Source organism: Gobio gobio, assembly GCF_949357685.1.
Source record: "Gobio gobio genome assembly, chromosome: 11".
Classification (NCBI taxonomy): Eukaryota; Metazoa; Chordata; class Actinopteri; order Cypriniformes; family Gobionidae; genus Gobio; species Gobio gobio.
In genome coordinates this window covers 7852525-7863755 of record NC_137104.1, presented here as the reverse complement: position 1 = coordinate 7863755, position 11231 = coordinate 7852525, and the positions used below count along the sequence as shown (strand labels likewise).

The 11231-nt window shown below is 38.5% G+C and overlaps 2 protein-coding genes across 3 annotated transcripts in view; one reads left to right on the top strand and one right to left on the bottom strand.

The window, feature by feature from the left end:
• LOC307133897 (uncharacterized protein) overlaps positions 1 to 10968 on the top strand; it is an 11740-nt gene extending 772 nt beyond the window's left edge. Inside the window, exons 4-14 of one of the 2 annotated variants that reach the window (XM_079829221.1) lie at positions 1735 to 1759; positions 5622 to 5708; positions 6127 to 6275; positions 6364 to 6480; positions 6571 to 6604; positions 6696 to 7557; positions 7678 to 7747; positions 8609 to 8692; positions 8775 to 8876; positions 8953 to 9547; positions 9707 to 10968. In XM_079829221.1, coding sequence (XP_079685347.1) covers positions 1735 to 1759; positions 5622 to 5708; positions 6127 to 6275; positions 6364 to 6480; positions 6571 to 6604; positions 6696 to 7557; positions 7678 to 7747; positions 8609 to 8692; positions 8775 to 8876; positions 8953 to 9547; positions 9707 to 9927 — 2346 coding nt within the window. In that variant the 3' untranslated portion in view covers positions 9928 to 10968. The remainder of the gene's footprint in view (positions 1 to 1734; positions 1760 to 5621; positions 5709 to 6126; positions 6276 to 6363; positions 6481 to 6570; positions 6605 to 6695; positions 7558 to 7677; positions 7748 to 8608; positions 8693 to 8774; positions 8877 to 8952; positions 9548 to 9706) is intronic. The other variant, XM_079829222.1, reaches the window with a different exon arrangement.
• The window catches only part of LOC307133915 (counting factor associated protein D-like), a 536798-nt gene that overhangs the window by 104647 nt on the left and 420920 nt on the right, over positions 1 to 11231 (bottom strand). The window lies entirely within an intron of this gene.

Here is an 11231-nt window from a genome sequence, read left to right as displayed (position 1 = left end):
CGGTTTAGTATTTATGTATTTACGTGTTAAGTATTATTAATTATACATTTTCGAGTAGTTTAAGACACTAATGCTTGCTTGTTTTACTCACGTTTCTGCTTCATTCAACTGTAGGACTTCTAAGGAATAGAGATCGACCTGCAAACAACGTTTTGCCTACATTTCCTTTGTCTTGGGTACTGTTTACACAGGTTATGACCAGTATACGGGTTATTCTGCATTGCTTTACCAGTCCCAAAAACTACTCATTCTTCTCTTAAGGCAGATTGAGTTGTGTGGACACTGGAGTATTTTGGAGTCTGTTGTCTTTACTATAAGCAACAGAATGGACACAAAGAGACCTCATTACTCTTTCAAGGACACTTTTCTAGGTCCACTTCTGGTTCTTTTAAAAAGGATTCAAGTGTGAAAACACCCTGAGATACTAGAAGCCAGTTACACAACATTTTGAAGACCAAAATACACATCTTTCTGCTTTAAAAAGGGTTTCGATCACGTGGATCTTCAGTCTCCTGAACGGATGGAGCGGCTTGAAACAACATGTATATTCTTGTACACTTCTGTATGTTCGAGAAGATTCAGCTGCACTATAATGTGTTGCATTGCTTATTTTTGTAGTCTGAGGGCATCCTCACACTACTCCAAATCAGTTGTCATCAGCACAAAAATGTGCTGTAGTTTGTTAGACGACAGCCAGTGTGATTGTTGGTGGTGCAACAAGATGACGTGCTTCTTTTTAAGACCGTTTAACGACCATTGGATGTTGCATACTAAAATGTTAAGAGTTGTGAAAATCTGCGAGTTCCAGTCTGTTTGTATCTGCTTCGGGGAGTCCGACTGCACAGGTTGCAGAACTTGCTGCTTTAATTTTCCAAAGTTTGCGACATTCCTGACAAACTTTAATCTTTGAGAGTTACTCAAACGGTTTTGTTTGAGGCAATTAAACAAGCAATCCTTGAGCACAAATATTTTTTCACACAATTATTATTTATCCCTACCTACTACTTTTGGTCAAATGGAAATTCTGACCATATATTCTTCCCACATAATTCATCTTTTGTGTGGAGACCTGCTGTGACATTATAACTTCCACATGCTGTCGTGGTTTTGTCACTGTCGGTTCATTGGGTTCTGAACGCAAAGGACTGGACTGGAGGTAATCCAAAAATTGTCACTTAGAAATTTGAGTGAATTATTATTATTTTTTTTGTAATATAAAATAATAGGTTCTACCTGAATAAATATAGTACTGAATCCTTCTTAAATCCAATATTTTATTCTTCTAGTCTTTGAATGTCTTGTATTAAGTACATTCGCACTGGATTGTTCAGAACTGCTTTTACACTTGTGTGACCCATTACTCTTTTTGTGAAATTCCTCATTATTCAGAGTGAAACCGAAGATTTTGGATTGCTTCTGGAAAATGTGGATTCCTTATTCCACAGACATTATGATGTCCGTACTTCTGGTTCTTCAATCTTTAATTTTATTCAGAGCGATGCGTAGGACAGTTCCCATAGAGCTCCTGGCTTTAATCAAGAGCCCAATGATGAAAGAAGGTCTCCCCATTTTGGGATTCGGACCATCTACTATCTCAACCCTCTTTGTTGCTTTTGTCATTATTAACTTCTGTTTACTTTATTTCAGTATTGCAAGTAACTCCAGTGAGATGAACATAAGTAAAACGTTTAATCACCTCTCCCTGTTTTTTCTCCACTGTTTATCTCTTCAAAGAAAGAGGAGTCCTTTGCCTCACAGGGTAAGTAGTAAAAATCACAACTTTGTGGCAATTTTTTTTGTTGATTTTTGTTCTATTGTGATCAGTAAAAAAAGATCACGTTTTGTTCAGACAGAGTTGGAATCAGTATAATAAGATTATACTTGGGGTGTGTTCACACTTGACAGGTTTGGTTCGATTAAAACCAACTCTGGTGCGATTGCTCTGTTAGTGTGGTTCAGTTGAATAAGTGTCAACGCTGCCATCCCAGACCTGGTGCGCACCAAACAGGTGGACCGAGAACCACGTTTTCAGGTGTAGTTCAACTGACATCTAAAAGATACAAAAACTGGATGTAATTTCACAAGATGCGACCCTAAAAAAGGACCTAAAAAGAACCATACCTGGTTCTTCTTGTCATAGTCACCATTCATCCATTACAGTTCGGTACAGGAATCAGAACCCCGTCTCCTTAAAGCAGATTTTCGTTTATGTATGTGACCGTCCTCAGCTGGTAAAAATACTACCATATAAACATGCATACAACAAGCACGTTTAGTCCAGTACGCAGCATTGTTCAAATGTTCAGTAAGTTCCGCCGCAAAATATACTGTATGTCATAAAAGTTGTCCAATCCAATCAGACCTTATGCCTTTTGTCGTAGCTTTATAGCTTGACGTTGTCATATTCAGATTCTAGTCAGAATATGAGTCTGATACTGCTCCATTGGGCTGTGATTATGGGGCGTGTTTCAACCGAACCAGGAAAGAAAATGCCTCTGCACTCAATTGGATAGACCCACAACCAATCAGAGCAACAGAGTAAGTGATGTGTTGAGCGACACAAAGTTGTCAAAAGATTTCAACTGATGTAGAAGAAGATTTCTTTATTTAAAAATAATTTAAGGATGCATGGAGTACTTCCAAACACGATCATAATTTTTGAGAGAAATAGTAACGGTGAATGCAAATACGAACAAGTTCTCCGTTTAGGATTAGAACAAATTCATCCCAAGCGCTCTTTGGTGACGTGGATGATTACATCACTGTTGATCATCTGTTGATCATCTGTCTATCATCGTATAAAGCCCGTCCTGATAATTTGATTGGTTTGAGCATAGTTGCTCCACACCGGATCAAGTCCAGACCGAACTTCCCGACCTCAAATGTTGTGGGCAGGGCTAACTTCAGCTGGCATCCAGGCAAGTAGCTTTAGGTTCTGTGTGTTAAAAATGACAGTGTGAACGCTAAGCGAACCAGGACTAAATGTATCATTTTCTTTTTTTTAGTCTGGACCAAGATAACTGAACTACAAGTGTGAACACACCCTAAGTGTCCCAGAATTTAATTTATTTGTAATAGTTTTTGAGGTTATATTGACATTTTAATGTGCTTAGAAGCACAATTCTATATCCTATCAGGAAATTCAACAGAAATCTCAAGGAGTTTGTAAGTATTCAAATTGTCAGGTATCATTCCATAGGTTCAGTAGGGTTTCCATTGACAAAGATGTCATCCTGCCATCAAAATATATGGTCTCCAAACAGCTGTCAAACTTCAGATTCACCACTGATGATGGGAATCATCACAAGAACTGATTTTTTTTTTTTTTCACCCGAAGTAATATGAAGACGTATTTGATATAGTTTTGTTGGCAGCCAGTCGTGGATTTGAAGATGGAGAAGAAACAGAATCTTGTTGGAATCACAGACCTGAGATGATAAATGCATAAGTGGATTTTTATGTTTGCAGTGAAACTGTGAGATTTTCAAGAAGCAGGAATAGAATGAGATGTGAATCTATTTCAGGACTGTAGGGGTGACTTTTCCGGCTTTGTGTAAGGCATGAAACAGAAATTGCAATGTATTTCCAAGTGAAGCGAATGAGGGGAAAAAAAAAGTAGGGCGGGACTTGATTTTGTCTATCAGGAATTGATTGGACCGTTGTCGTTTGCTTAATGCAAACGTCTTGTGTCAGTGACAGGTGTCTGGAGGGGAAGGATTGAAACTTGTCTGGCTGTTGGGACAACCTTATTGGCCAGCCTTCTCTTCTCTGACAACGTGTACATCAGTGCGATGGTGTTGTGAGGGGACAGTTTTTTTTTAAATCATGTTTTTGATTTAAAGATTACAAGGGCACATTAAAAAAAATAATTATGATGTGCACAGAATTTTTTTTATAAATACTGCAACATTCTAGCCTAGAAATCTAGACGCACCCTAGCGGCAGCAAATCTATTTTGCAGCCAGGGTAGTCTAGCAACTCTCCGTTGGCTTGCGAGCTGGAAAAACCAAACTCTGGTCAGGCCAATCACATCATGTATAGAGTCAGTGGGCGGGCTTAACATAATGACGGCAGAGTTGACGTGGTTTCCGCGTGCTACTCGTAAACAAAGAAGCTGGCGAACAGCGGTCTTTCCAATCGGCTTTGGCCGTGACTCTGTGAGACTTGGAGTTAAGCTTTTCTTTGAGAAAAGAACAGAACGGCACTGAAGTCATTCTTAAGAAAGGAAGATGTGTTGGGAGTTTTGCCGACCGGATACGGCGAAAGTTTAATCTATCAACTAGCTCCGCTTCACCTTCTTCGTTGCTCTGGTTGGTTGTAGCACTATCCTATTGCGTGCAGAGGGAATTTGAAAGACAACCGTTTATCCCGCCCCTCGGATTGAGCCCTGCCAATGGTGTGTTCACAGAGCCAACATCTTGATGTGGGTTTGGCTTGTCAGGCTAGCAACATTCCATAAAATGGAATAATAACTACATCTGAACAATGAATTCATGGTTTGCCTCATTGTTCATGCCATCCAGTGTACTTTTTCCCCCACATTTATTTAAATGTGCAATGTGGGATGAGTAATTTGTACATTCCCCTAACCCCACCCCTAAAAAACATGCTGTAAATAGCATAATGCGTCCAGTGTGGACAGCGTATTTTCTGACTTTTTGATTTCATTTCCATAGTGTTCCCTTAAAGGAGGCATTGGGGACTAGAAAAGCAAGTATGTCATGCATTTTATGTGTATGAACAGTATCACAGGTGCATAAGTTTGGATTTTTACAGCATCTTTCAGACTGATCTCAATCCTGGATACTGTTTTTTGCCATGGGGATGTCAGTGCTAGTACAACGGGTGCACCATCACCTGTGCAAAACACGTTTCTTGCCATGCACAAAGATGCTTTTCAGCATGACTTTTTGGACTTGTTGGACTTTGTTGTTGAAGGATGTTGCCCAAAGCTTCTTAAATTCTAGAGATCTGAGAAACCATATGGATCCTTGAGTGGATAGGACAATTTGGTAATGCTTCAGCATTACTCATCAATTTGAGACTAGATTGTCTTTCACCAAGAGATGTCTTTTATGATTGCTGAACATTAGATGGCCTTCCCTGGATTTTCATGGAAATGTGACATTTCAACAGAAATGTATGGTAATGTCCTTTAAATACTGGTAAGACGGATGACACAAGAACTGTTTCTCAAGTCTAAATCAGCGTCTACTTAACTAGAAACGGTGTTCGTGAAAACAAACTTCATCTTTTACTGTTTGATAGTAGGTCAAATGGAAACAAATGTTGAAGCGAACATCAACATTTTGGCGGAATCGTCATCAATCTTCATCAAAATTCATTCAAATTTGTGTTCCTCAACAATTTATGCCCTGTGGTTAGCTTGTAAATAAATAACATTACTGTGATCTGACCTGTTTAAACTTATAAAAAAAATATGCCTGACAATGCACTTTTTTGGAACAGGGTGGACATATTTCAGACATTTTGTTTTACTTTGAAGATTCTGCTACTCTAGAAGAAATATAAGATCTTTCAGACATGAAATATATTTCTGTATAGGTGCAATATTTTGAAATGAATGTTGAATGTTTTATGAGCTTATTCTGTCCTTATAGGAAAGATTCCGAGACAACCTCCTTTGCCAGAATGGAAGGACATCATAGAATATTTGAAATACCTGAGTCTTGATGAGCCCATTATTGGTAAGATGACTTTTTTCACCCAAAATTGGTTAAGATACCACTGAGATGATGATGAGTAAAAGAGTCTTAAAGGGATAGTTCACCCAATAATGAAAGTTTAGTCACCTCATGTCTTTTCAAACCTGTATGATTTTCTTTCTTTTGTAGAACACGGAAGATATTTTGGAAAATGTTAAAAACCGTTTTTGCCCATACAATGGAACACAATTGGGTCCAAAATAACACTGGAATTTGGTACCCATTGACTTTCGTTGTACGGCCAAAAACAAATTTTTCAAAATATCTTCTTTTATGTTCCGCAGAAGAAAACCAATCATATGGAATGACATGAGGTGATACATTTTTTTAGTTTTTGGGTGAACTATTCATTATTTCACAATTGAATAAACCGCTTACTCTTCCTCCTTTCTTTGTTCAGGTCTCAGCTCCCTGAAACAGATCCCAGATCATGTCACTGACGATGGCAAATCCGTGCTCAAATACAAGTGCAGATTGTGTGCCGTTGATATGGACCTTTTTAGTATGGTTGCCCATATCGTTGGACGCAAGCACCGACAAAAATACTTGGTATGGTGGCATCGTTCCTCATTTTAATTTGAACCTTATTCTGTTCAGAGTAAAATCAAGGGGTTACATTTAGATCTGTCTTTATCAGGAGCTGAAAAGGCCAGACTTGGTGACATGGCATGACAACGCACAGAAACAGCCAGGTCTCGTTGCCAGAGCCAAAGCTGCAGTAGTCGAAAAGCAGGAGGGATGGGGAACGCCAGCGGTATCAACATCTTTGTTGCTTAAAAAAATAATTTTAAAAGCGTTACATCTAGAAATGTGAATAACTATTCAGCTGTCATTTTCATTTCAGGCACTCAGAAGAGACCTATTTACAAATTACCAAGGTGAAAATTTGACTTTTAAACAGCAGCTGCTTTTTTTCCATACAGAATTCCAGTTTGTGTACAGTTTTACACAAAATGTTTTACTTTTCAGGAAGAGATTTACAGTCCAGTGTTCATGAACAACCGCACTATGAACAACCCCACTTTGAACAACCCCACTTTGAACAACCCCACTTTGAACAACCCCACTATGAACAACCCCACTACGGACAAGAGTCCAGTAGGGACTCTAGGGAGTCATCTTTGGCTAAAGATTATCATAAACAGACTTACTTGAAAGAACAGGAAAGACCGTATTATACTGGTGAAGAGTATGACCAGTATGATAGACCTAATCCAGATGATGCAATCCGCCAGCAATCCTATCCAGAAGAAAACCGACATCAAAAACCATATGAAGAAGCTGAAATGCGAGGAAGAGGCTTACGGGGGGATAATTATCCTGACAGAGCTGAAAGAGAAATGCATACTAGGCCCTATGCAGACCAGGGTGGAAGAAGACTTCGAGAAGACTATGAAGATGTTCTTGGCCAAGGACAGTACTCAAGAGGGGATAGACATGTGTCTATAGATGTCCAAGAGAAAGTTTATAATGAAGGCGTGCCAAGAAACCGATTTAATGACAAAGACCTCCGAACCCAGCGCCCTGGAGAATCCAAATATCAGGCAGAGCCGATGGAATGTAGGCGATACGCAGCTTATGAAGAGGAAAAACCTGCCCCGAAACCCATGCCAATGCATGGAAGAAGCTTTCATGACGAGGAGAGAAGAGGGACTGTCAGAGAATTGCACAGAGGGTCTTGGGACAATGATAATGAGATGCAAGGTTACCCCCACATGCATGAGCCCAGAGATCCAAGAGCATATTCACAGGAAGGGGTTCCAGCTAAAAAGAAAAAGAAGAGCAGATTCTCTGATGCAACCGCAGAGGAAATAGCACTCGCACATATGAGGTGGAAATCATTCTGAAAATCTTAAACTTTTAAATGCAATTATTAGTATTTTTACACCTATTTGCATTAGTCTGTCATCTTCAATTGTTTTTTTTTTGTTTTTTACAATTCTTATTTTAGACATACGAAAAAACCCAGCCAAAAAGAGAAGCCAAGAGGAGGGCAGTTCAGAAACAATCCTCCACCTCCGGTAAAACTGCAAAGCCACTAACCCTTTGAGTTTACTCTCAAAAACAGTACATGGAGTATAAAATGTTATATTTTAAGATGCTTGAAATGTGGTGTATAGGTATTTTGATGACATACTTGAATCATTAAGTTCATTTACATGCAGTTTAAGTTCGATTTCAGTTCGACTAAAGTAATAATTTTGCCTTTTTAATAGGGATGCAAGATATATCGGCCACCATATCAGTATCTGCCGATATATGTTCATTTTAATGTTATCGTTATCGGCCCGATAAGAAAATCTGGCCGATATATTCAGGCTTTCAAAAATTATATAAATATTAATATTTATTGGCCATTATATCGGATATATCAAAAATGAAGAATTTTTCCGTTTCTGAGAAAGTTTTCATATCGGTGCATCTATACTTTGTAAAATGTTATGTATAGACTTGAGTCTGTTTTTGTGAAGTCAGACTAATGGTGTGTTAATATTTAGTGTTCTTTTGTGAATTTTCACGGCCGAATTCCAGTCATTTCAATAGGAATCCAGTGATTGTGAATTTCGCCTAAGTGAAAAAAATGTCCCCACACAGATTTCCCAACCGGTTCACACAAATTTGCCAAGTAGACCAACAGAAAGATGCTCTGTTTGAAAGGGACTTCTGTGTGAACTGTGCTTCATACATCGCTACACTATTGATAGCAGTATACACCTTAATCAGCCTACAATTGGCTTTGATTGCGTATTTAATATTTCAAATATTCAATCATGCATTTTGTCATGTATATATTTTAATTATAGCTTGACTACGCAAAAACCTGCTGTATGTAAATGTCCTCAGTATTCGTTGCAATGCTCATGTTATTCCCCTCTATGCAGTCATTCAATAACCAATTTATGGATCCTGGAAGTACATCCCAATCCCATCTTGATCCAAAACATGAAAACGTTCTGGACATACTTGTGAGTGCAGAATATTTGACCAACATAACAAAAATACCTTACTTAATAGACTTAATTTAAACATATTCTTTTTAAATTACAGAGTGACATCCAGATCGAAAATATGGATGACGCCAGATTTCTCAAAGAAAAGCTGTGCTCAGTTTTGAAAGAGTTCCAAGCTAAAAAATCCGAAGCAGCTGGGGTAAGCACAGTGTTAACTTTTAAGAATCATTCTCGTTTAATTTAGTCTAAACTACTTTGCTGTCCTTCATCTAAAGGGCCCATCTTCACAATCGGCCAGTGATCACAGAGGGGTAAATCAGACGGACCAACGCAGAGATGCCTATAAAGACCCAAGGGATGATCCAGATGGCATGTATTCCGAAAACAGAGGTTTCCAAGAAATCAGACGATATGAAAACGATCCCAGAAGTTTCCAAGAGTCCAGACAATATGGAGATGACCCTAGAGATTTTCGAGAGGTCCGACAAAGTGAGGATGACCCCAGAGGTCTTCGAGAGACCAGGCATTATCAAGATGATTACAAGGAACCAAACCGATTTGACGGTTATCCCAGCGATCTTCAAGAAGCAAGGCCATACGCTGACGATCCCAGAGGATTTCAAAAGTCAAGGTTACAAGAGAACCCTCAAGGTCCAGAGAGGAGACGATATGATGAGGATCCTAGAGAAAAGGAACAACATTACGAAGAATATCCAAGAGCTTCCAGAGAAGAAGCTCCAAGAAGAACTCAAGAGACAAGATATTATGAAGGCGATTACAGAGGCTTTGGAAAAATGGATTCTGAAAGACGACGGCCATTTGAGCATTTTGAGGGCAGAGGCCCTGGAGGTGTTGAGAGAGGTTTTCAAGGTAAACTAGTCTTCCTGAGAAGCAGATGATAGTATTTACTGTATTTCAGTGTTCCTAAGAATTTGTAGCGATTCTTCCCCTACACTTTTTGAACTAGTATAATTTTTTTCCTGAATAGTGTCTTCATTCGTCATGATCTCCTGATTATCTTATTTTCAGAGAGCTTTGGCAAGCCTTCTGGTAATTTCCCACCAAGTTCTCTACAAGAAGAATCAAGGATGTATGTTGGGAGAGGACAGAAGAGGTCCCATCAGAATCCAACTGGCGATGAACCCTACGACCCGTTCAACCCATCATCCTCACCGCCTCAAGAATCGAGCACCTCCACCAGTCTTGACAAGATTGCCTCAACTCTTCTGGAGCTTGTGGCTCGTAGATAAAGTTAAGCTGACGAGTCGGATACTTCATGATGTAACATGGTTTTAGCTTACCAATAGCCTACAGTGATTGATCTTCCAGTAAATGGAATACTGTTTTCTGCTATTTCTCATTCCTATTTTTTAGTTTGTCATGTTAAAGGGTTAGTTCACCCTTAATTAGTCATTAATTACTCACCCTCATGTCGTTCCAAACCCGTAAGACCTTTGGGACACAAATTAAAATCAGATCTTTCTGGACCACCCATAGACCGCAATTGAATTACCAATTTCAAGGTCCAAAAAGCAAGTGAAAACATTGTTAAAATAGTCCATGTGACTCCAGTGGATCAACCTTAATGTTATGAAGCGACAAAAATACTTTGTGTGCAAAAAATAATGACTTTATTCAACAATTTCTTCACTTCTGTGTCAGTCTCTCCAATGCAGTTTACGTTGTAAATACAGTGCAGCACTTCTGAGTTCTACAGCAGAACGCCGGCTTACCATTGGCCGATGCTGTTCACATGAACATATGCGTGTGATCCTGGCACGCAGGAGCTGGCCAATAATGAGGTGCCGTTTCGACGTAGAACTCCACAAGCGTTGTACTGGTTTTACTATATGAATAGCGTAGGAGAATAACATTGAAGAGAAGAGATTGTTGAATAAAGTCGTTTAATCTGTTTTTTTTTCTGCGCACAAAAAGTATTCTCGTCGCTTCATAACAGGTTGAACCAATGTAGTCATATGGATGATTTTAACGATGTTTTTACCTTTCTGGATCTTGAAAGTGGTAATTAAATTGCTGTCTATGGAGGGGACAGAAAGCACTCAGATTTCATCAGAAATATATTCATTAGTGTTCTGAAGATGAACAAAGGTCTTACAGGTTTGGAACGACATATGAGTGAGTAAATAATGACAGAATTTTATTTTTGGGTGAAGATTTGTAGCCTAGTTTCTATTGTCTTTTCAATTGTTTTGTGTATTGTGAAATTGTAATGGGTTTCGTTCAAATGGTTTGATAATGTTGATTTAAAAAAAATAAACTGTTCAACCCATTCTTGAATCTTTTTTTTTTAATCAATATTTTAAATTATTAAACTAACATTGGTTGTATAAAGTATAACAATGGTTATAGTGCCCTGATTTCAAACACCTAGTGCTGAAGTGCCAAACCCTTGTTTAATACAAGTAATTTTTGTCAATTCTGTCTTCAAACATCACATAACATTAATAATTTTGTGTGAACAGCTAAATACAAAACTGGATTCAGTTATAATTAAGATTTATAAGAAAGATAGATTTTTAACTGTTTTGTTAGT